Below are 25,096 nucleotides of genomic sequence, written 5' to 3'. Positions count from 1 at the left end.
GCAATGAGATGATGCATGGAAGGTTCTATAAGGCCACTGATATGAAAAATAATGGATGGGGGTTGCACTTAATAAAGCAGTTGTTAAAGCTGCCTCACCAAGTCAGAAACTGCATAATACTGTATAGATAATTTCCTCATAAAAAGTCAGTCAATAAATCACAGAATTTATTCTGCTGAGAGAAAAGAAGAAGTAACTTGTATTGAGTCCCTATAAAGTACTAGGTACTTTCAGATGTGGTAACTCAATAGGAGAAGCAAAATGTTCTAATGGCTACATGCAAAATCACTGGAATTAGATTCTTGCTTTGGTTTACTCTATGACCTTAGGAGACATACTTCACTTTTTATTAAGCCTTGTTTTCTTGAATGGGGATAACAACAGTATCAACACTTGTAGGGTCTAGTATACATGCAAACACACAGTACTCAAATAAGACAGTTTTATTATTCCTTTAATTTTAAGTATCTTGGGGAGGATATTATTTCTTACAGATAAAGAAAGACAGAGACGCAAAAAACCCAAATTATTTGAGCAAGGTCAGTCCATATTAAGCAGTTTTGTCCAAGAAATTCTCCAGGCAAGAACACTGGAGTGGGTTGCCATTCCCTTCTCCAGGGGATCTTCCCCACCCAGGGATCAAACCTGGGTTCTCCGGCATTGCAGGTGGATTCTTTACTGTCTGAGCCACCAAGGGAGCCCTAGGTAGAGCTGGGATCTTGTAACTCCAAGTCTGCATGTTTTCCAATATAACCATAGCCTGCACCATCTGATCCAAACTGGAACTTAGACTAACAAATGAAGTTGGTGAAATGCAGAACTGATAATCTGATTAAATGTCTCCCTTCCCCAAATCAGGGGCTCTATTGAAGTAAGGGAGAATCATCTAGAACTAAACTTACAGAGTAAGAATTTAGGGATCCATATATTTTATTTTCTTCTAAATTTGAGTCAGAGTCTAAAAGAACAGCATGTGCTGATGGAATTGTACTAACTAGGACTATCTACAGTAAGTTACAGCTTTTGGACAGTTTTCTGTGCCAGTGACCTAGAAACTATTTCAAAACCTATTTTTGTTTCTTAGGGGCTGAAATTTCAGTAAAACAGTCCAGCCAACTGTGACCCAGAGTCTTCAAATTTAGAAGTTAATCTCCAAAGAAAGGGAATATTAATTTTTATTGTGACAAAGAATAACCTTCTGATAGCCCAATTATAAGAAGAAATAACTAACTCTGCAATGCCACACTTTCAAATACTTGCAATTTATAGCATGAAGATGTAAGAGAATTAGGCTAGCAATTATCCTTGAACCTCCAAAGAGGAATTCGGCTATGGACACACATACGGAGTAAGCATTCTGCAACACTAATATTGCATACCATATCATTTTTCAAGGGATACAACTTTAAAAAGAGAAAAAGAAAACAGTTGAAATTTGCTGAAATATATTTACTCATAAAACAAATATATGTATACATTAATTTGCAATGATTCTGGCAAATAAGAAAATTACTCACTTATGTTTTTTAAATCTCAGGAGTATACTTACTATTGCACATTTCAGGCTGGAATTATCCTTGGTCAGTCAGTGCTTACTATTAAGTTGATCCTTAGACTAATTGAACATGAAAATATAACTCAGAATTAAAACAAAACAAAGGGCTTCCCTAGTGACTTAGATGGTAAAGAATCTGTCTGCAGTGCAGGAGACCCAAGTTTGATCCCTGGGTTGGGAAGATCTGGAGAAGGGTATGGCAACCCACTCCAGTATTCTTGCCTGGAGAATCCCATGGACTGAAGAGCCTGGCGGGCTACAGTCCATGGGGTCACAAAGAGTTGACATGACTGTGTGACTAACACTTTCAGAAAACCAAACCAAACCTTTAGGGAAAAGAAAAGGGGAGAAGAATCTAGGCAATATCCCTAAAAAGAGTGATTCCTAAGCAGATACAGTGACAGCGTAATCCCGGTGTGAGTTCTTCTACCTTCACACATTTTTCATTTTAGAAATGCTTCCAAAGATGGGAGAAAGGACACAAAGGAACACACGTTGAAGAGCTCAGTTAACACCTGCAAGACATCTCTGACACACTAGGGAACCAGGTACTGAAGAGCCTTGTCGAACACCATCAAGCAGGGCATTTTACAGCTCCAGGGCTTGAGTTTACAAATGGTCCTGCAACCACTGATCTCCTAACTTGAATGAAAAGCATGCAGCAGACAGGAGCATTGAAGACATCGTTGTTCCAATAAGAAACCGTGGATTACCAGTGATAAAGTGGTATTTTGGAAACTTCTGTTCACCTTTCTCACAGCATCTCCACAGTGTAAAACACTTCATAGGCTTCCCAGGTGGTGCAAGTGGTAAGGAACCCGTCTGCCAATGCAGGATACGTAAGAGATGTGGGTTTCATCCCTCCAGGTTTGACCCCTGAAGGAGGGCATAGAAACCCACTCCAGTATTCTTGCCTAGAGGATCCCATGGGCAGAGGAGCCTGGCAGGCTACACTCCATAACGTTGCAAAGAGTCAGACATAACTGAAGGGACTTAGCACACACACAAAACACTTTATAGATAAAGTCCATCATTTGATGCAGATCTTTTTTTGGTTTGTTTGTTTTTAGAAGTAAAAAGATTTCTCACTTAAAATGTTTGTCAGGGGAAGATGATAGTTGGACCTCCCTGGTGGTCCAGTGGTTAAGAATCCACAAAGCAAGTATCCTCCAATTAAAAAAAAAAAAAAAGAATCTGCCTGCCAGTGCAGAGGACGTGGGTTTGATCCCTGGTCTGGGAAGATTTCACATTCTATGGGGCAGCTAAGCCCGTGTGCCACAAATACTGAGCCTGCACTCTAGAGCCCACGCTCTACCACAAGAGAAGCCGCTGCAACAAGAAGTCTGCACTGCAACTAGAGAGTAGCCCCCCCACCACTTGCTGCAACCAGAGAAAGCCCATGCGCAGCCAAAAATAAAAATAACACCCTGGGCTTATGACAGTATCAGCCTACAAGAGCAGGTCAATATTTTGGTTAATATTGTTTTGGTTAATTATTAAAATACACAGAACACAATGTGAAGCTTATCTTTATGCATCTAGCATCAAATACTTTTTTAAAATCAACTTTTATTGAAGTATAGTTGATTTATGATGCGTTAGTTTCTGCTGTATGGCAAAGTTAATCAGTTATACATATTATCTGTCCACTCTTTTTTAGATTCTAAATAGAATGGAATTTAGGTCATAGATCATTACAGAGTACTGAGTAGAGCTCCCTGTGCTATACAGTCGGTTCTTATTAGCTATCTATGTTATTAATGGATATAGTAGGGTGTATACGTCAATCACAATCTCCCAGTTTATCCCTCCCTTCACCCTCCCCCTTGGTAACCATAAGTTCGCTTCTACATCTGTGACTCTATTTCTGTTTTATAAATAGCTTCATTCATACCATTTTTAAGATTCCACATATAATTGATACCATATATGTCTTTCTCTGTCCAACTTATTTTACTCAGTATGACAATCTCTGGGTCCATGCACATGTTGCTGCAAATGGCATTATTTCATTCTTTTTATGGCTGAGTGCTATTCCATTGTGTGTATGCATGTATATGTGTATATATATGTGGTTGGCACAGTGGTAAAGAATCCGCTTGCCAATGCAGGAGACACAGGAGACATGGGTTCAATCCCTGGGTCAGGAAGACTCCCTGGAGAAAGAAAGGTAACCCACTCCGGTGTTCTTGCCTAGAGAATTCCATGGACAGAGGGGCTTGGCAGGCTGCAGTCCATGGGGTCACAGTTGGACATGACTGAGTATGCACACGCACGCATGCACACGCATGCACGCACACACACATATATACACTTTTTCTTTTTTATCCACTCCTCTGTCCATGGACATTTAGGTTGCTTCCACATCCTGGCTATTGTAAATAGTACTGCAATGAACATTGAAGTACATGTGTCTTTTCGAATTATGGTTTTCTCTGGATACATATTCAGGAGTGAAATTGCTGGATCATATGCTAGGTCTATTTCTAGTTCTTTAAAGAACCTCCATACTGTTCTCCATAGTGGCTGTACCAATTTCCATCCCCACCAACGTGTAGGAGGGTTCCCTTTCCCCCATACTCTCTCCAGCATTTATTGTTTGTAGATTTTTTGATGATGGCCATTCTGACCAATGTGAGGTGATACCTCATTGTAATTTTTATTTGCATTTATTTGATAATTACAGATGTTGAGCATCTTTTCATATGCCTCTTGGCCATTTGTATGTCTTCTTTGGAGAAATGTCTGTTTAGATCTTCTGCTCATTTTTTGATTGGGTTGTTTAATAGTGAGATGCATGAGCTGTTGGTATATTTTGGAGATTAATCCCTTGTCAATCACTTCATTTGCAAATACTTTCTCCCACTCGGTGGGTTGTCTTTCCATTTTATTTATGATTTCCTTCACTGTGCAAAGTTTAAGTTTAATTAGGTCCCATTTGTTTATTTTTGTTTTTACTTTCATTACTTTAGGCTGCTGCTGCTGCTAAGTTGCTTCAGTTGTGTCCAACTCTGTGCTACCCCATAGACGGCAGCCCACCAGGCTCCCCCGCCCCTGGGATTCTCCAGGCAAGAACACTGGAGTGGGTTGCCATTTCCTTCTCCAATGCATGAAAGTGAAAAGTGAAAGTGAAGTCGCTCAGTCGTGTCCGACTTTTAGCGACCCCGTGGACTGCAGCCCACCAGGCTCCTCTGTCCCTGGGGTTTTCCAGGCAAGAGTACTGGAGTGGGGTGCCATTGCCTTCTCCGATTACTCTAGGAGGTGGATCAAAAAAGATCTTGCTGTAATTTATTTCAGAGCATTCTGCCTCTCTTTTCCTTTAAGAGTTCTGTAGTGTCGGGTCTTACATTTAGGTCTTTAATTCATTTTGAGGTTATTTTCGTGTGTGGTGACAGAGAATGCTCTAACGTGTATTTTTAAACAACATTAGAATGGTCTGTGGCGGGTGTGGGGATGGAGACCGCAAGAGTAAGGGATGGTGTACTTGAGCTAAGAGTGGTAAAGTGGGTTCGCACAGCAGTTCTGCCCTTCACACCTGAGGGACCACAGTCACTGAGTCCTTCCTCGTCTTTTACCCTCCCTAGATGACTTCTAATGGCACACTGTCTCTAAAATTCTTAGTATTTATTAAAGTTTATTTTTCAGGCTTCATTCAAATGATTCATGAAAATGCTAGAATAGAACTAGGACACTGGACTTCCAGGGTTTAGACTACTTACTACCTGCTTATTCAGCGGAACTCAAATACTTTTTGGAACAGAGACATGTAAAGAAGGTAAACACAATGCAGCAATGCCAAAAACCATAACTGCATTCTGAATAGGAGGCAACAAACTATTTTTCCAATTGCAAAAGGTCAATACATTTAATGCCATTAGTTTCCGGAAAATGACAGGTAATTTTGTGGTAGTTCTATCAATCCAAACTAATAACTGTCTAATTAACAACCATCCCCTATTATGATCCAAAAGTGACGGAGGGCTTAAATAATACAGAATAGCATAAATTCAAAGTGAACATTTAGAATAGGAAATAAAACTAAAGATGAGGCTATAAAATGAATCAGGAATGTGGTCCTAATAAATCACCATAATGACTAATATTAGAATCATTTCTGATGGAACTCCCATCTGGCATTAAACTTGACAGCGTCCAATGTGGAAGAGGAATTCTACTTGATCAACTACATAATTCATAGAGAACATAAGATGGAAGCAAAGTTCAGCAGAAATGCAGTTTTTTGTGGCTGTAAAAAGCACTCACAGATCTTCATACAGAAGAACTGTACCAACAGCATCCTCAATAACTTTCTTTAGAATAGATGCAGTGGTTAATACAGTGCTAGTCCTAGAGACAATTCAAACCCCAAGATGATGGCACCATGATTGAGGACAGGGCGGCATGACGGCACAATGGTTAGAAGAGACCCCAGTCCTATACTGTCTGACTTCAAACCCCAGCTCCGCCAGTTAATAGCTGTGGGACCTGGGACATTGTTCCAACCTGCCTCAGGTGACTCAGTTGCCCTAACTGTGAGGTGCGGCTACAAGAGCAATCTGCCGAGAATTGAGTTAAGCAGCACTGCATTGTGTTACTATTTGTTAACAAAGAGCTCAGTAAAAGCAGTTGTGGTGGAAACTGCCTTCATTCCATTCCATAGCTAGTTCTATCCAACCCAAAGAGCCCTAGGGAGATTTGAGAGTACTGCTGTCCAAGAGAAGTTTCTGCAAACACTGCCATCCAAGGACTTCCCTGTGGCTAGTGACTTTCCAAGGTCCAGTGGCTAGGACTCTGCACTCCCAGTGCAGGCTGCCCAGGTCAAGCCCTGGTCAGGGAACTAGAGCCCACAGGCAAAACTAAAGATCTCATGTGCCATAGCTGAGACCTGGCACAGCGGAAAAAAAGTGCTGTCCATAACAGCCTCTTGTGGCTAATGAGCACTAGAAATGTGGCTAGTTTTGTTTTTAAACGTACAGTGCATTTGAGTTTCAGGCTCGGATAACTGTGCTAATGAAGGATTGGATTTCTACTTTAATTTAAATGAATTTGAGCAGCCACAATGATGAGTGGCTACGACACTAGACACATACACAGAAAATCTCCATTGTGGCAGAAAGTTTGGACAGTGCCAATCTAAAACAGCTTCCAAGCAACACTGTGAATATGGTTATCAGCTAAGTTTTCTGATGACTGTTAGACAACAAGGAACTCCAGACTGTATTCCCTGACATCTAACTAGAACATGACCAAACCTCTGTTGCCCAGTGAGTGGAGACCCCTAACGCCTGACGTGGAGCTGTCTGTTCATGATGTAAAGTGAAGAGAACAAACGCATGAAGGACTGGACAAAATGCCAGCTACCAGCACTTTGAAGGACGCCAAGGAAGTATCCACAGCAAGGCTGAGATCCTCCCTAGAAAACTGTTTTGAATCAACTTCAGAGCCCAGAGGAATGGGCTTGATCCCAAAGTTCCACTTCATCTAGCACAGCTGGGATTGTCTCAGTTTGAACAATTTTAAAGGGTGCTTTAGCCAGTGCTGGCCTCTTTTCTTCTCCCCAGTGTTCCATTAACTTTGAGAAATGCTACTTCCTGGTATACCCTCCAAAATAAACTACTAGGAAAAGGTAAACTGAGATGATAAAAGAAGCTGTAGTAGGCATCCCCGATAAAAGTGAGTAACAATTGCTGAAATTAATAGAATGACTTAGTATAAATCATGTAATATAAAGGAAAAATAAAGGGAAAGTAATTGATAACAAAGTGCGTATTTCAGTACGTGAGTGCCCAGGCACAGGCATACTAGAAGAAACAATGAAGTTATCAGTGCCCACTGACAGGGTTATGTGGGGGACTCAACTATCATCACTAGCACTGCTGTCAAGAATAAGACTTTTAGGAAGAGGTAAAGTTCCTGGTCAAGTTTTGAACAAAATAAAGAGTGCTGTGCTTAGTCACTCAGTCGTGTCTGACTCTTTTTGACCCCATGGACTGAAGCCCACCAGGCTCTTTGCCTGTCTGACCTTAAGTAACTGACCAATTACTCAACCCTCACAGTGTCAGTGTCCTCATCTTACACGGAACATAAGGATGATCATAAGGATTAAATGATAGTGAAGTTGCTCAGTTGGGTCCAACTCTTTGTGACCCTGTGGACTGTGTCCATGGGATTCTCCAGGCAAGAATACTGGAGCGGGTTGCCATTTCCTTCTCCAGGGGATCTTCCCAACCCAGGGACCGAACCCAGGTCTCCAGCATTGTAGGCAGACGCTTTATCATCTGAGTCACCAGGGAAGTCTCAGGATTAAATGAGATGAGGCTTTAAAGTGACCTATACAGTTGGGAGGTGCTTAATCATAGTAGTTATTATCACTCTTGGGCTTCCCAGGTGGCACTAGTGGTAAAGAACCCACCTGTCAATGCAGGAGACCTAAGAGATGTGGGTTCGCTCCCTGGGTCAGGAAGAACCCTTGGGAAGGGCGTGGCAACCCACTCCAGTATTCTTGCCTGGAGAATCCCACTGACAGAGGAGCCTGGTGGACTACAGTCCATGGAGTTGCAGAGTTGAACATGACTGAAGTGACTTAGCAACAGTAGCATTATCACTCTTAAATCCCTAAGCAATTCACCCAAATTAGTGTCAGAATATTTATAAGGCAAACACAAATAAAACTTGATACACATATTACATGGGGTTTCAAAAAAAGCTCTTTGCTTTTTTGAACAGCCAACTAGAACCTATTTTTTAAAAATCTTAAATTAAAAGAAAAACAATGATAAATAAGAAAATAGATTGTGATTAAGAGATTATAAATATATTTATTGGTAATATTATTGAATACTGAATGCAGAGAACAGAATACAAAGAAATCATCACTTAAAGGGAAACATTAATCTTTAAAAATGCAATATATTTACATATATGTTAACCAATTTTGCACATCTGTTTAGAGTTACAAACAAATACAAAGCTAATTCCAAAGCTTTTAATCTGAAGTGTTCTCCATTTTAACGTCCACTGCTTTTTGCTGTATTTACACCAAGTATGATTAATTTTGTTTGCAGCTAATCTAAAAGCAAGAGGCTATGAGCTGACCCTGAGGCAGTCAGGTAAATCAGGAACTTCAGAACAGCTCTTTAAGACAGGATAAAGTCACATGAAAGAAGATGCCTCAAACCTAGATATATAAAACGCAGAAGAGAAAATACTAAGAAGCAAAAGGAATCACAGAAATACCAATTCTATTCTAAATTATAATTTCTAATTCTAGCAACAATTCAATTAGCAGTAGCTTAGAGGACTGTGTTCTAAAAAATAAAACCAATAGTTCTTTCACCACAATTTTCTGACTACACCTAATGAATAATTATCAAGTCTTCATATCTTTTTTTTAATAACCCAATAATATGATATAAACATAGCAGAATCATTAACAAGAGGCCTTCAAACACACTGCAGAAAGCTGAAATACAGTTTGGGGGCCAGATTTCAATTTACATAATATTACCATTGATAAAGACACCTGGTACAATACTGTTCAGCACTGTTAACTCAGAAATGCTCCACCCATTCTTTCCATCAGGGAACAACTGACATGGATGGGATTGTTATGACAATTCTAACAGGGCCTCTAAAGAGGATTGCACATAAAATGAAAAAATTATGAACTATGATATAATCATGACAACACAGCTAGCTTATAGAACTGAATTTTTCACCATAATAATGGTACTACAGAATTACAGTGACATTAAACATCAGAAATATTTATTCCTGCTAACTACTGAGTAGAAAAAGTCTTCCAACTGTATTTTTGATGAATAGGATATCTTTGAAATAACACTAGGGGGAAATTAAAAGTTCCTCAATTGAAAATTCTCAAGTTCATTTTTCACAGATATTAACAACAAGCAAAGCAGCTTACAAAAAAAATCAAACTTACCTTAAAAACAAATAAATATAAGATCAAATCAATCTTTTTTGAGGAAAATATAGCTCCTTTTCAAAAGTTCTGTTTGGTTTGTGACTAGACTTGAAAATATTAAAATAAACCAAAGAGATCCCTTGAAAATATGAAAATAAACCAAACAGATCCCAACAATACTGATTTGCGCTACAAGATCTGAAAAAAGCGCTTCAGGTTTTAAGCTGAAGGTTTCATTTCCCCATACCCTACTATTCCCCAGAGAAAGTAAATAGCAAAAAGCAGCTCTTGCAAAAAATACACAAAAACAAAACAAAAATACCAACCACAACTAATCATATAAAACAAACTTTAAACATTTCACTCTAGTTGGTCTTATGTTGGGTAAGGTTTCTGTAGCAAGGATTTCCTAGTCTCATCCTCTATCTCGCATTCATTAGTCAATGCCACATTGTTATCAAACAAGGCTATGCAGAGCCTTTCCTAAGAAGTCAGGCTGAGCTGGAGGTAGCTTTAGGACAGCATCCTTGACTACAGTATGTAGTTAGTTCAAACATACAGGTTGTTCTTCTAAAAGGATTACAGTGTGTAAAAATGCAAAAAGAAACAAAAGTACAGCCCTCACTGCTCTGCACTAAGAGATTTTGATAAACAGAACGAACACTGGAAGCCAGGACACTGGCATCTGTCTCCTCTCCCGTGAGCTCCTCTAATGTACCAGTTCAGGCTGGTTTTCCACGAAAGGCAGCACCCCACTTACATAGTAGGCGATGCCAAGAGACAGCAGAGCGATGACAAAGATCAAGAGCAGCACCCTCCAGAAGCCCAGATCCTCTACAAACTCCTGCCACGTGGTGCGGAAGCTGGACAGGACCCCCTCACCCTGCTGCAGGTTGGGATTGAGGAGGGAATGGCTTTCCATGGCACTGTGAGAGAAGCAAAGAGAAAGAAGGGCATGAAACAACACATCACCCATTTCAAAAACAAAAAACCACAGAAACTGCATTGTTTAAGAAGACCAACCTTAAAATATACATTGACAAGAAGAAAACTGACATATATATTCTAACCCATTTATGTACCGATTTAAATACCCATTTATGTACCAATTTAAATATCTTCAAGTATTTGGACAATTTACCTTGAACCATAAATTGCTAAACAATAATGATTATGTTCCTTGTTTAAGTATCTAGAAGAGTCAAAGTTAGAAGCTCCAATACTTTGGCTATCTGATACAAAGAGCTGATTCATCGGGAAAGACCTTTATGCTAGCAAGATTGAGGGCTGCAGGAAAAGGGGGCAACAGAGGATGAGATGGTTAGATGGCATCATCAACTCAATGGACATGAGTCTGAGCAAACTGCAGGAGATGGTGAAGGACAGGGAAGCTGGCATGCCACAGTCCATGGGGTTGCAGAGTTGGACACAACTGAACAACAACAAAAACATCCCAACCGTGAAGCAGAAGTCTTAAAAGTGAAAGTGAAGTAGCTCAGTCGAGTCTGACTCTCCGCGACCCCGTGGACGTAGTCTGCCAGGCTCGTCCCTCCATGGGATTCTCAAGGCAAGAATACTGGAGTGGGTTGCCATTTCCTTCTCCAGGGGATCTTCCAGACCCAGGGATCAAATCCGGGTCTCCTGTATCGCAGGCAGATGCTTTAACCTCTGAGCCACCAGGGAAGAAGTCTTGAACAGTGTGTGAATCTTAAAGGTGGATTTTTATCAATTTAGTTCAATAATCTGACCAATGAAGGAATTCCTTCTTTAAACTGAAATACTCTAATAATGGATGCTTACTCTGTTGTACACTTGGACAGGGCTAGCCATTAGTGATTCCTCTTAATAGCTTCCTCCCACTAGTTTTAGCTTCATCTTGTACAATAACACAAAATAAGTTTACTTCTCTTCTGTATAAAGGCTGAGTCTAGTTGAAAATAAGGTAGTACAAGTACCATAAAAACTATGTAAGTGAGAACAAGACTGCTACAAATAGAGTATATCTGACACTGGTATTCGAGACGCTGCACTGTGATGAGTTCGAAGCTCCAAGAGATTAGCACCCACAATTATGTCACAACATGCAGGACCAATAACAGGGTATCATTTAGATTAAAGCCACAGTGACCATAATCATAGGTATCAACTAGTGATTGCTGTTATTCTTCTTTCTAAACTTCTTTTCATATTCTTCTGATCATCTTGGGACAGAACAATGGAAACAGCACAAAACAAGATCTTAAGAGTCTGGTTCATCATGCACAGTTGACAGGTTTTTTTGGTAAGTTACAATTTTACTTTATTCACCGACACTGTTAACCACAGACCTTTCAGCCTTTCCTGGCATTAGTGTCTTTTCCAATCCTAGGAAAATGACTTTGTAAAGGGCCAGTCTGTTTGCCATCCAAACTTTTTTTATATGATAAAAAATGTTTATCTTCTGAATAGGAGAAGACATTTTCAATGGGAATTTATAACAATACAAAAATTTGAAGAAAACTCTAGCAAGTTCAAAGATAAGATTAGAACTCTGAGAAGTTCAGGAGACATTAATTTTTTTTTTTTTTTGGCTCACTTCTCTATTTATTAAATAACCACATGTGGAGAGGCACAAAGCACTTAAGTTTTATATGACTACAAAGTTATCACAAATCCCAAACTTCTTAGCCACAGATATTTCACTTACTCTGTTTAAAAAAAAGACTTTTAAAACATCTGAGTTAGCTTGATACACAGAGACCCTGAACTACATATTTTTAAATGCTTGTACTTCCTGCTCTAATAATGTCTTCATTTTGACTTACATGAAATTTACTGACTACATCTGATTCAAAATGCTCTCATACTTAACGGTGTTAGATATACAGGTATCCCCCACTTTTTGAAAGTTCACTTTATGCCACCTCACTTTTAAGAAACATCTACTATACTACCTATATTTGCTAATTAAAAGAAATCCCAAGAGGATTTTTGCTTTTATAGGAAGAAAGGCATAAAGCAAAACAGTGTTCAGCATTTGTCTTGCAGCAAGACTGGCACCGCCTAGCTCCTTCCCCAGGAACCTCACAGCATCTCGGTGTCCAGCTGCCCAGCCCTGAACGGTGCTTGGAGCACCTGTGTTTTATCTCAGTTTCTTTTGTGCGTCTGTTAGTAAGATGAGTCCTAAGGTTCTTCACTTTATGCCATCTCGACTTAAGGAAAAGTTCCCTAGGAACATTCTACTTTTGGATAGTGGGGGTGGGGTGGGGACCTATAAAATGAGACTTCAGTCGCGCCTTCTCTAAGAGCTCATGAAGTTCTGACACTCAGAACTGTCTATCGTGACTTGATCCAATGAAATATTTTCCACTATCTAGGAAATGTGTGATTCTAGTATGATGGTCTGTGTGTACAATGTTTAATTTTTTTGTACACTGCGTCTACACCGTCTCTGTCAGCCCATACCTAACATAAAAAGGAACTAAATTAAACTTAGGTTAAATGGTGTAGGGAAATATTTTTCATCAACTTGATTTATAGGCCCTTAAGAAGTTATGCTATGTTTTAGGGAATTATAAGGGAACAGGAAAATACTAAATACATTCAAAGTCTTGCTTTATCTCCTGTTCTAGAAAAGGCTAATCATCACATAGCTATGCCACAATGCCATGTACTAGCCAACACCTTTAAGCTTCCCCCTCACTTTAAGTTGACGTAATTCATGTACCATAAAATTCATCTTTCTAAAGTACATGATTTAGTGTTATTTAGAAAATTCACAAAGCTGCAGAACCACCTCCACTATCTAATGTCATCTTGCCTCTATAAATGAACCCTGTGCCCTTCAGCAGCCACCGGCCCTTGTCCCTTCCCCTGCTCCTGGCAACCACTCCTGCCTTCTGTGCCTGGCTTCTCTCATGGAGCATGTTTTCAAAGCTCATTGGTGTTGCAGCACATGTCAGTATTTCATTACTTTTTATAGTGGGATAATACTTCACTGAATGGATAGATGACATTTTGCTTATCCATTCATCAATGATGGACTTTTGGGTGGTTTTTACCTTTTGGCTATTATAAGTAAAGCTTCTGTGAAATTTGCATACAAGTTTTTGTGTAAACATGTGTTTTCAATTTTCTTGGGTATATACCAAAAAGTGGAATTGTTGGGTCATATGGTGACTCTGTGTAACTTTTTGAGGAGTTGCCAGACTATCTTCCACAGCAGCTACTTTACATTCCCACCAGCAATGTAGGGTGGTTCAAATTTTCCTACATCATTGCCAGTACTTGTTATTGTCCATCTTTTTGACTGCAGCCGTTCTGTTGGGTACGAAGTGGTATTTCACTCTGGTTTCAATTTGCATTTTCCCTAATGACCAATGATGCTGCTTTTAAGCTTTCTAGTTTAAGCTTCAACCACACCTTCCTATCATGACACTGCAGGGCAGGAGTAAGACCAGGCAACTAGGTAGTACAAGTATTAATAATTTAATTTTTAAAGAACAAGCTTTACCTAATGCTGTAAATAATATGAATCCTCATATTGAAGTGCAATGGCATGTATGTGAAAGAAGCAGGAATAAATATTTTACACTGCACTGCTCAAATGACTAATCACTTCTGAGTTAATAAGGAATCACAACTGAGGCAAAATAAAACACATTTCTAATACAGAGATGCCAAGAAACTGGCTAGTAACACAATATACCAAGCAAGATCCTGAAAATAGACCAGGAAGAGCACATCTAGGACATTTTTCATGGTAAAGAAGCCCAAAAGTCATTATGAAAATACATTTCAAGTTATTTTGGAAGCATATGATCTTTAAAAAAAACAGATAACTCAATGTTATTAAGTTTCTTACAGCAATCTGTGTGCCAATCCAGAGCACACAGGTGAGAGAAGGGCTTGCCAGTGCACTGCTGACTTCTTATTTTATGTACTTGCCAGCCTTCAGTGATAAGTCATGAGGAGCATGCACCATTTTAGAAGTAAAACACTTTAATTTCTTTGGACAATAATAAGTGTTTACCACAAGCAAAATAATCCTAAACTTGAGAGTGGAATTAGTGGTCCCGAAGAAGTACATGAGCAAGTCTATGAAGAGGGAGGAAAGGAATCATGCGCACACAGGAATCAAATTAAGGGTGAAGTATGAAAGTCAGAGAGGATTTCATCTGGAACTCACAGAAACAATGATCCCGAAGTCTAAGTGGACCATATGCTCCTAATTCTAAGTCCTGGTCAATCTGCTACTGAGTCAGTAGCTAATGAGGGCCCCAGTCCCCTGAAAAATCTAGGAGGAGATTATGTAAGTTCATTATACTTCTTACCTTGCATTATCTGGAAGCCTGAAATTACATGGTGGTCAACCAAACTACAAGCTGGTACAACTAAATCTGGCCTAGAGGCTTTACCTGTTGAGCCGTGACGCCAAGAGAAAAGATGACTGATCACCTTGTCAGGCTTCCTGAACTATGTTCTAAACTGCCTTTAGATGAGGAATGAGGAGATACGTGAGACCCTGTCAGTCACTCCATCTTAGCTTCAGTTACATACAGGAGCCCAAATTTAATTTGTTCCAACTCATGTTAAAGTCACTTTCACATCACTGAATTGTGTATGTGTTAAATCTTGTCTTACTCTCCTCCTGTTTTACTTTTCCCTTAGCACTTTAATTCCCTATCTCTGGAACTACCTTTCGTAACATTGTCCAAGTTCTTCTATCTTTCTCTGCCTTTTTTGAAATCCCATTCTTTTTGTGACCTGTACCTAAATTCTCAAACTCCTGTTTCCTTCTCTCCTATTAGGCTCTTCTCTTGTCCTGCCAACACAGCAGGCTGCCCTCCACAGTGGCCAACAGAGCATTCTGTGCGTGTGGGCACACAGTGTTTTCTGTTAATGGCTTTTCAATCGTAATCTGGAGCCATAAGGACCAATAGAGAGTTCAAACAAAGTGTCAAGCACTTTACTCGAAAGCAAATAAATATAAAGCTGACAAAAAGTTGTCAAAAAAGATTCACTCAATGTAAGACCAGAAACTATAAAACTCTTAGAGGAAAACATAGGCAGAACACTCTTTGGTATAAATCACAGCAAGATTGTCTATGACCACCTTCTAGAGCAATAGAAATAAAAACAAAAATAAACAAGGGGGACCTGATTAAACTTAAAAGCTTTTGCACAGGAAAGGAAAATATTAACAAGGTGAAAAGACAAGTCTCAGAAAGGGAGAAAATAATAGCAAATGAGACAAATGACAAAGGATTAATCTTCAAAATATACAAGCAGCTCATGGAGCTCAATGTCAGAAAAACAACACCCAATCAAAAGTGGGCAGAAAACCTAAACTGACATTTCTCCAAAGACGACGTACAGATGGCTAATAAACACATGAAAAGATGCTCAACGTCCCTCATTATTAGAGAAATGCAAATCAAAACTATAGTGAGGTATCACCTCACACTGATCAGAATGGCCATCATCAAAAAATCCACAAACAATGAATGTTGGAGAGGGTATGGAGAGAAGGGAACCCTATTGCACTGCTGGTGGGAATGTAAATTGATGCAGCTACTATGGAGAAGAGTATGCAGATTCCAAAAAAAAAGAACCTAGAAATAAAACTACCATATGACCCAACAATCCCACTAATGGACACGTACCCTGAGAAAACCATAATTTAAAAAGACATATGCACCCCAATGTTCACTGCAGCACTATTTATAATAGCTAGGTCGTGGAAGCAATCTAGATGTCCATGGACAGATGAATGGATAAAGAAGCTATAGAAGATACACAAAAGAGAATATTACTCAGCTACAAAAAGGAATGCATTTGAGTCAATTCTAATGAGGCAGATGAACCTAGAGCCCATTAAACAGAGTGAAGTCTAAGTCAGAAAGTGAAAAATACTGTGTATATTAACCCACGTAAATGGACTCTAGAAAGATGGTACTGATGAACCTACTCACAGGGGAGCGATGGAGATGGAGACAGAGAACAGGCCTGTGGCCAGAGGGGGAGGTGGGGGCGGGACAAACTGAGAGGAGCACTGAAACGTATATATTATTATACAGAAAACAGAGAGCCAGCGGGAATTTGAAATTTGTCTCAGGGAGCTCAAATCGGTGCTCTGTGACAACCTAGGGGGTGACATGGTGGGGCGGTAGTGCGGGGGAGGCTCAAGAGGGAGGGGACATACGTATGCCTATGGCTGATTCATGTGGATGTATGGCAGAAACCAGCACAATACTGTAAAGCAATTATCCTCCAATTAAAAACAAATAAATTTAAAAAGACAAAAGAAACAAACCACAAAAAAAGATTCACCTGAAGTGACTTGCCTCTTAAAAAAATGAAATCTTAAGTACCTTTCACTCTCAGCTGTCTGCATGGTCTCTAGCTTTGAGTGAGTTCCTCTGTTAAATCCTTTTACCTCCTGTTCTTCCAACGATTCCAGCAATCGGATGACATCTTTATTCACTCCCCTGCGCTTTGCCAGAACTAGGGGTGTAGCACCTTGATGGTTGCTAAAAAGTTCATAAAAATAAAAATAGCTGTTACACTATACTGTTAGTAGCCATTTGTGGGGATCTCAGTGAGGAAGGCACGGGCCCCATTAACTCAAAATTAAAACCAGAACAGAACCAGTGGTTGAGATGGAGCCTGAATTTTGAGTTAACCTTTTTTTTTCTTTTAGGAAAAAGGAAAAAATATACATAGTCAAGAGTAGATAAATGAGAATAAAGAAAAAAGGGCATCTTCCTAGAAACTAATTGGAAAAGTCTAGATTCTAGATTCATTCTTATCTGACATTTATATATTTCATGAGAACAGTGTCTATTTTTTGAAATGTCTAAGAGCTAAAAGAAAAAAACAAAAAAACCTAAGCTCAAAAGCAATCAAATAATCTGCGTTGGTTCACCTAACCATTTAACAACAGGAGAAAGCCTGACCAACACTGAATCCTATAGTTAATTCCTAGACATTTTGTCCTATAGTAGCAGAATCATTTACTGTCTTATTCGGATTTAGGGACATTATAACACCAATAAATTAGGTATAAAAAATGTATCTTAAAGGTCAAGGTTTATTTTTCAAGTGACCTGATATTGTTCCCACTCAAGAGACAAGGTATCACTAAAACAAAACAAAAAACACTACTTCTTCAAATTGTTCAGTATAAGAAGGACTCTTATACTTCATGAGTCCAGAGAGATAATGAAGCTAGTCTGGTATATTACACGATAGAAGGTAAACAAGCTTTGGAACCAGGTGGAACTAGTTTTAAATTCCAACTGTGTTAAGTCATTTAACCCAGAATTCTTGTCTCAACTATTTCATCTATAAAACAAATACTTAAGAGCTATTCATTCTGAAGATTAAATGAGCTAACACAGTAAACGCAGTGCCCAGGTCATAACAGATTTTCAACAAATGTTAGTTCTTCTTTTTCCCTTGTCTTATAATACATAATTATTTAGTAGCAGAACTTAGCCACTATTTTCATAGAAAACTTTACATTGCTACAGCACAAATCTAGAAGTCAGGCTCTTGTTCCCTCACTCATTGCCCTCATACCTTTCTGAGCTTGTCACTACACTTGATCAATGAGGAAACAAAATCAATAGATTCCAAGATTAGACCACTGGCTGAGAGGCTAATGCGAGGAAGTGACGAGACTTCAAAAACCACAGAACTTACCAAATATCAATTTTGAGTCCATTGGAAACCAAGAATTGAATAGTATCCACATGGCCACAGAGATGAAGAGCCGTGTTTCCCTGATAATCAGTGGCCAGGAGATCAGCACCAAATTTATGTAACAACTGGCAGATGTCTACATTCCCTCTGGCTGCTGCGAGGTGAAGGCCTGTTCTGCCCCTGCTGTCACGAATATTTGGGTCAAAGCCACTTTCCAAAAGCCTCTTGGAGTAGTTAAAGTCTCCATCAATACAGGCCTGTAGCAAGGGTACATTAGTCTGAGAAGAATCATTTACAAAAACGTAGGACATTGTTCGGATGTGGTGGATGGAATGTGCCTGTAAAGAAACATGAGGTGAGTTGAGATTCAGAGAAGCCAAACTAAATCAAGAGAGTGAAGTCATTTAGAAAAGTACTATTTCTCATCCTTCTTGGTCTCCTGCCTCTAATAAGTTACTTAACCAAACAGAAACATCAGAGTTATCAATTATATCTTATTTTCCATTAAAATGTCTAAGTTTTCCCATATCTGCTGGATCAAAATTGCAATTAAATTATCATAAAGCCCTTTTTCATCATATAAAAAGACTGAGATATTTTTAAAGTAAAGCAAGACATAAGTGCTTAGATTTAGCTTTATTACATTGTCGGAAGACACAGACAGTAAGTTCCTTACACACACACACATACACACACAGCAGTTCTCTTTCATATATTTGTTTCTTATTGTACTTGAGATATTCTATACAGTAAAACAGAATCATGTGCTCAGAAGTTAACTGAATCAGCATAAAAAAAAAAATGAACTTAATTCACACTCAGTAAGCACCTTCTCGATCCTGTTTGGGGCTTCCCGGATGGCTCAGTGGGTAAAAAGTCTGCCTGCCACTGCAGGAGATGCAGTAGATGTGGGTTCGATCCCTGGGTTGGGAAGGTCCCCTAGTGGAAAGCAGGGCAGCCCACTTCAGTATTCTTGCCTGGGAAATCCCACGGACAGAGGAGCCTGGCGGGCCACAGTCCAGGGGGTTTCAAAGAGTTGGACACGACTGAGCGACTATCAGTTTCACTTTCAAATGCTGTTTAGAGCACAAAGGTCAAATTTTAATAGAAAGAGAAAAGCTAAGGAAAGCAGAAAACTAAATTTAAAAACCAGACCTATTATGAAATTAAGAATGTCCATCTTTTTTACAGTATTGATCCTATTCTGCTTTGTTCTATGGTTATCTAGCTACCTGATTTTGCCAAACGCCCACTGTCTGAAGATGGAGAGATGAGGTCTCCATGGGAATAGCTGTGTCCATGCTAATATTGCACCCATCCGAGTAGACTCACTTCACCAACGGGTTTGTCCACACCTCTTTCACTGACACTCCCTGCCCCTAGAAATCTCTTGGGTCTCTCAGTGTGCATGCATGCATGTGCATCTCCACCCCACCTGCAACCATCTCTTCCTTGATTCATTTAAGAAAAAATTAAAGCCTGACACAAGAAACTTTACTAAGGAGTTAAAGAGAAAACAAACCGAAAGAAGAAAACAAAGGCAGAGACTAATGTGTTTGTAAAGATGGCTCCTAAGGTTACAAAAGCTTAGTCACAAATGAGCTGGCTTGTAATTTACCAGGCAAAGTCTTTCTGGAACACAGATGGAATTGGATAATAGATCAGTCTATTGTGCCTAACCTCACAGGGATTCAGAAAGCCTGGCTCTGGAGTCTGGTGAGATTCTTGGCCGGTACCCCTTTTAGCCTGGTTTCCCACAGAGTCACTGCCCCTCTGGTCCTGGGCCATGTTAAGCTCTGCTGCTGCCATGAGGGCAAAGGGGAAACGGTAAGACAGACTGAGGGCCTGTTCTGAGCCCGGCACTGCATTAAGGGCTTTTAATGAATTTTATTTAATCTTCCCAATAAGTCCATCTGCAGTGGTTTTGGAGCCCCCCAAAATAAAGTCTGACACTGTTTCCACTGTTTCCCCATCTATTTCCCATGAAGTGATGGGACCAGATGCCATGATCTTAGTTTTCTGAATGTTGAGCTTTAAGCCAACTTTTTCACTCTCCTCTTCACTTTCATCAAGAGGCTTTTTAGTTCCTCTTCACTTTCTACCATAAGGGTGGTGTCATCTGCATATCTGAGATTATTGATATTTCTCCCGGCAATCTTGATTCCAGCTTGTGCTTCATCCAGCCACGCGTTTCTCATGATGTACTCTGCATATAAGTTAAATAAACAGGGTGACAATACACAGCCTTGACGTACTCCTTTTCCTTTTTGGAACCAGTCTGTTGTTCCATGTCCAGTTTTAACTGTTGCTTCCTGACCTGCATATAGGTTTCTCAAGAGGCAGGTCAGGTGCTCTGGTATTCCCATCTCTTTCAGAATTTTCCACAGTTCAATGTGAGCCACACAGTCAAAGGCTTTGGCATAATCAATAAAGCAGAAATAGATGTTTTTCTGGAACTCTCTTGCTTTTTCCATGATCCAGCGGATGTTGGCAATTTGATCTCTGGTTCCTCTGCCTTTTCTAAAACCAGCTTGAACATTTGGAAGTTCACGGTTCACGTATTGCTGAAGCCTGGCTTGGAGAATTTTGAGCATGACTTTACTAGCGTGTGAGATGAGTGCAATTGTGCGGTAGTTTGAACATCATTTGGCATTGCCTTTCTTTGGGATTGGAATGAAAACTGACCTTTTCCAGTCCTGTGGCCGCTGCTGAGTTTTCCAAATTTCCTGGCATATTGAGGGCAGCACTTTCACAGCATCATCTTTCAGATTTTAAATAGCTCAACTGGAATTCCATCATCTCCACTAGCTTTGTTGGTAGTGATGCTTTCTAAGGCCCACTTGACTTCACATTCCAGGATGTCTGGCTCTAGGTGAGTGATCACACCATCATGATTATCTAGGTTGTAAAGATCTTTTTTGTACAGTTCTTCTGTGTATTGCCACCTCTTCTTAATATCTTCTGCTTCCGTTTTAGGTCCATACCATTTCTGTCCTTTATCGAGCCCATCTTTGCATGAAATGTTCCCTTGGTATCTCTAATTTTCTTGAAGAGATCTCTCTTCTCCAAAATCACTGCAGATGGTGATTGCGGCCATGAAATTAAAAGACGCTTATTCCTTGGAAGGAAAGTTATGACCAACCTAGACAGCATATTAAAAATCAGAGACATTACTTTGCCAACAAAGGTCCGTCTAGTCAAGGCTATGGTTTTTCTAGTGGTCATGTATGGATGTGAGAGTTGGACTGTGTAGAAAGCTGAGCGCTGAAGAATTGATGCTTTTGAACTGTGGTGTTGGAGAAGACTGGAGAGTCTCTTGGACTGCAAGGAGATCCAACCAGTCCATCCTAAAGGAGATCAGTTCTGGGTGTTCATTGGAAGGACTGATGTTGAAGCTGAAACTCCAATACTTTGGCCACCTCATGTGAAGAGTTGACTCACTGGAAAAGACCCTGATGCTGGGAGGGATTGGGGGCGGGAGGAGAAGGGGATGACAGAGGATGAGATGGCTGGATGGCATCACCGACTCGATGGACATGAGTTTGGGTAAACTCTGGGAGTTGGTGATGGACAGGGAGGCCTGGTGTGCTGCGATTCATGGGAGTCAGACACAACTGAGTGACTGAATTGAATAAGCCCAGGGTAAGATTTACTATACTTGATTTTAGTAGGGGTCATTGAAGCATTCTAAGTCAAGGAAATGGCAAAGTCTTAGTATATCATTCTTTCAAAAAGATGATTTTGTTGGCAATATAAAGAGGTTGGATTGGAGGGGCTCAAGACTGGAGACAGGGAGATCAATCAATAAGTCATTGTAGAAATCCAGGCTATAAATGAGGATAACCTGATCTAATACAGTGGCAGAGAGAAGGGGGCATACTGGAGGGATATCCTAGATAGAATTAACACAGAAATGTAGGGTGAGAAGGAACTGTTAAGGGTAATTCTAAATAAGGGGGAAATCTGCTTATGATTAAGAATTATAGAAATCAAGATAAGATAAACTTCAGATTATTATATTATATAATACTTTTAAAAGAAACTAACCCAGTGGGAAGATGTTACTCAAAAAACAGTCAAAAATTCTCTTTCAAGGTAATCTCCCTATTTTCCCCTATAGTATTTTTAACTGGATCATAAAAAAAGACAGAGGTATCACAAATGTCTTAAAAATTAAAATACCATGTATCAAGAATTTTTCAAGAGGTAATGTGCTTTGGTTAAATTCTCTAAGAATAGATAATGAAAAACAATCTACTTGGTGTTTTTGAACCAAAAAACATAGTGTTTTTTGGTTCAAACACAGTAAGAATTCTTGTGGTTTTCAGACTGGGATTCTTTTGAATATTGGCTCAGTAAAAAGGGCAAGACTTTCTTGTCTATTTTTTGAGTGAGAATAAGCATGGTATATTATGTGAGTTTCTCTGTGTCCTTAAGAAACTACTAACCTCCAAATTGAATAAGCCTAAAGTCTAACGATAGATCATATTTTTCATCTTGATTACAGAACTAAATATACCCAAATTCAAGACCACAGTTCACTGAAGTTTTTGCATATTGTGAAGAAGTCCACAGTAAAAAATACTCACGTAAGCCTTAAGATTGGATCTTTCTTTATCACGTGACAGTTTCTCTGAATTCTTAACAAGGTTCACCAGAATATCCAGAAATGTGCCAGCAAGGATCTACAGTAAAGAGAAAATTCAGTTATAACAAAGGACCTGCTGTTCTACTAAACCCAGACAATGTAGAGGGACCTGTAAATACTTTCTAGACAATCAATGGGTAAGGCATCAACTTATGAAGTTGGTAAAGCCACTGAGGAGTAATAAAGTGGCAAAAGGAGCCCACAAACATGGTCAGAAAGACGGAAGAGTCAGATAATGTGCCACCAGCAGTGAAGAAAATTCACTGGACTGTGAAAATTCGCTCTAACGTACCAGAATTTGAAATGCATATTTTTCACATTAGAAATGGTGGCTGCATCTCAGGTTAGCCCACCAAAGCAATTTCAGAAATAAAATGCTATTTGCAGTGGGGGAAAAAGCAAAAACAATCCAATATTTATGTTAAACCAAATAGGTAGGGCTGCGCGGGCGCAGGAGGGCCAAGAGGAGCTACTCTACATTCAAGGTCAGGAGGGGTGGCTGTGAGGAGGTACCCCTCGTCCAAGGTAAGGAGCAGCGGCTGTGCTTTGCTGGAGCAGCCGTGAAGAGATACCCCATGTCCAAGGTAAGAGAAACCCAAGTAAGACGGTAGGTGTTGCAAGAGGGCATCAGAGGGCAGACACACTGAAACTATACTCACAGAAAACTAGTCAATCTAATCACACTAGGACCACAGCCTTGTCTAACTCAATGAAACTAAGCCATGCCCTGTGGGGCCACCAGGCAGGTCATGGTGGAGAGGTCAGACAGAATGTGGTCCACTGGAGAAGGGAATGGCAAACCAATTCAGTATTCTTGCCTTGAGAACCCCATGAACAGTATGAAAAGGCAAAATGATAGGACACTGAAAGAGGAACTCCCCAGGTCAGTAGGTGCCCAATATGCTATTGGAGATCAGTGGAGAAATAACTCCAGAAAGAAAGAAGGGATGGAGCCAAAGCAAAAACAATACCCAGTTGTGGATGTGACTGGTGATAGAAGCAAGGTCCGACGCTGTAAAGAGCAATACTGCATAGGAACCTGGAATATCAGCTCCATGAATCAAGGCAAATTGGAAGTGGTCAAACAGGAGATGGCAAGAGTGAACGTCGACATTCTAGGAATCAGCGAACTACGATGGACTGGAATGGGTGAATTTAACTCAGATGACCATTATATCTACTACAGTGGGCAGGAATCCCTTAGAAGAAATGGAGTAGCCATCACGGTCAACAAGAGTCTGAAATGCAGTACTTGGATGCAACCTCAAAAATGACAGAATGATCTCTGTTCGTTTCCAAGGCAAACCATTCAATATCACAGTAATCCAAGTCTATGCCCCAAACAGTAACACTGAAGAAGCTGAAATTGAATGGTTCTATGAAGACCTACAAGACCTTTTAGAACTAACACCCAAAAAAGATGTCCTTTTCATTATAGGGGACTGGAATGCAAAAGTAGGTAGTCAGGAAACATCTGGAGTAACAGGCAAATTTGGCCTTGGAATACAGAATGAAGCAGGGTAAAGGCTAATAGAGTTTTGCCAAGAGAATGCACTGGTCATAGCAAACCCCTCTTCCAACAACACAAGAGAAGACTCTACACATGGACATCACCAGATGGTCAACACCGAAATCAGATTGATTATATTCTTTGCAGCCAAAAATAGAGAAGCTCTATACAGTCAGCAAAAACAAGACCAGGAGCTGCCTGTGGCTCAGATCAGGAACTCCTTATTGCCAAATTCAAACTTAAACTGAACAAAGTAGGGAAAACCACTAGACCATTCAGGTATGACCTAAATCAAATTCCTTATGATTATACAGTGGAAGTGAGAAATAGATTTAAGGGACTAGATCTGATAGAGTGCCTGATGAACTATGGAGAGAAGTTCATGACACTGTACAGGAGACAGGGATCATGACCATCCCCAAGAAAAAGAGATGCAAAAAAACAAAATGGCTGTCTGGGGAGGCCTTACAAATAGCTGTGAAAAGGAGAGAAGTAAAAAGCAAAGGAGAAAAGGAAAGATATAAGCATCTGAATGCAGAGTTCCAAAAAATAGCAAGAAGAGATAAAAAAGCCTTCCTCAGCAATCAATGCAAGGAAATAGAGGAAAACAACAGAATGGGAAAGACTAGAGATCTCTTCAAGAAAATCAGAGATACCAAGGGAACATTTCATGCAAAGATGGGCTCGATAAAGGACAGAAATGGTATGGACCTAACAGAAGCAGAAGATATTAAGAAGAGGTGGCAAGAATACACAGAAGAACTGTACAAAAAA

General features: G+C 39.8%; 1 protein-coding gene across 4 annotated transcripts in view; it reads right to left on the bottom strand.

The window, feature by feature from the left end:
- The window catches only part of ANKRD46 (ankyrin repeat domain 46), a 68,003-nt gene that overhangs the window by 18,147 nt on the left and 24,760 nt on the right, over window positions 1–25,096 (bottom strand). For 2 of the 4 annotated variants that reach the window (XM_061439273.1, XM_061439277.1), the window contains exons 2-5: window positions 22,754–22,849; window positions 18,165–18,502; window positions 16,832–16,990; window positions 10,240–10,405 (exon numbers count right to left, since the gene is read on the bottom strand). In XM_061439273.1, coding sequence (XP_061295257.1) covers window positions 10,240–10,405; window positions 16,832–16,990; window positions 18,165–18,475 — 636 coding nt within the window. In that variant the 5' untranslated portion in view covers window positions 18,476–18,502; window positions 22,754–22,849. Of the gene's footprint in view, window positions 1–8,353; window positions 10,406–16,831; window positions 16,991–18,164; window positions 18,503–22,753; window positions 22,850–25,096 lie in introns of those variants that run through there. The other 2 variants (XM_061439276.1, XM_061439275.1) reach the window with 2 other exon arrangements.

This window comes from Bos javanicus, chromosome 14 (assembly GCF_032452875.1).
Source record: "Bos javanicus breed banteng chromosome 14, ARS-OSU_banteng_1.0, whole genome shotgun sequence".
Lineage (NCBI taxonomy): Eukaryota > Metazoa > Chordata > Mammalia > Artiodactyla > Bovidae > Bos > Bos javanicus.
The sequence above is the reverse complement of the archived record's forward strand: the minus strand, read 5'-3'. Positions and strand labels throughout refer to the sequence as shown.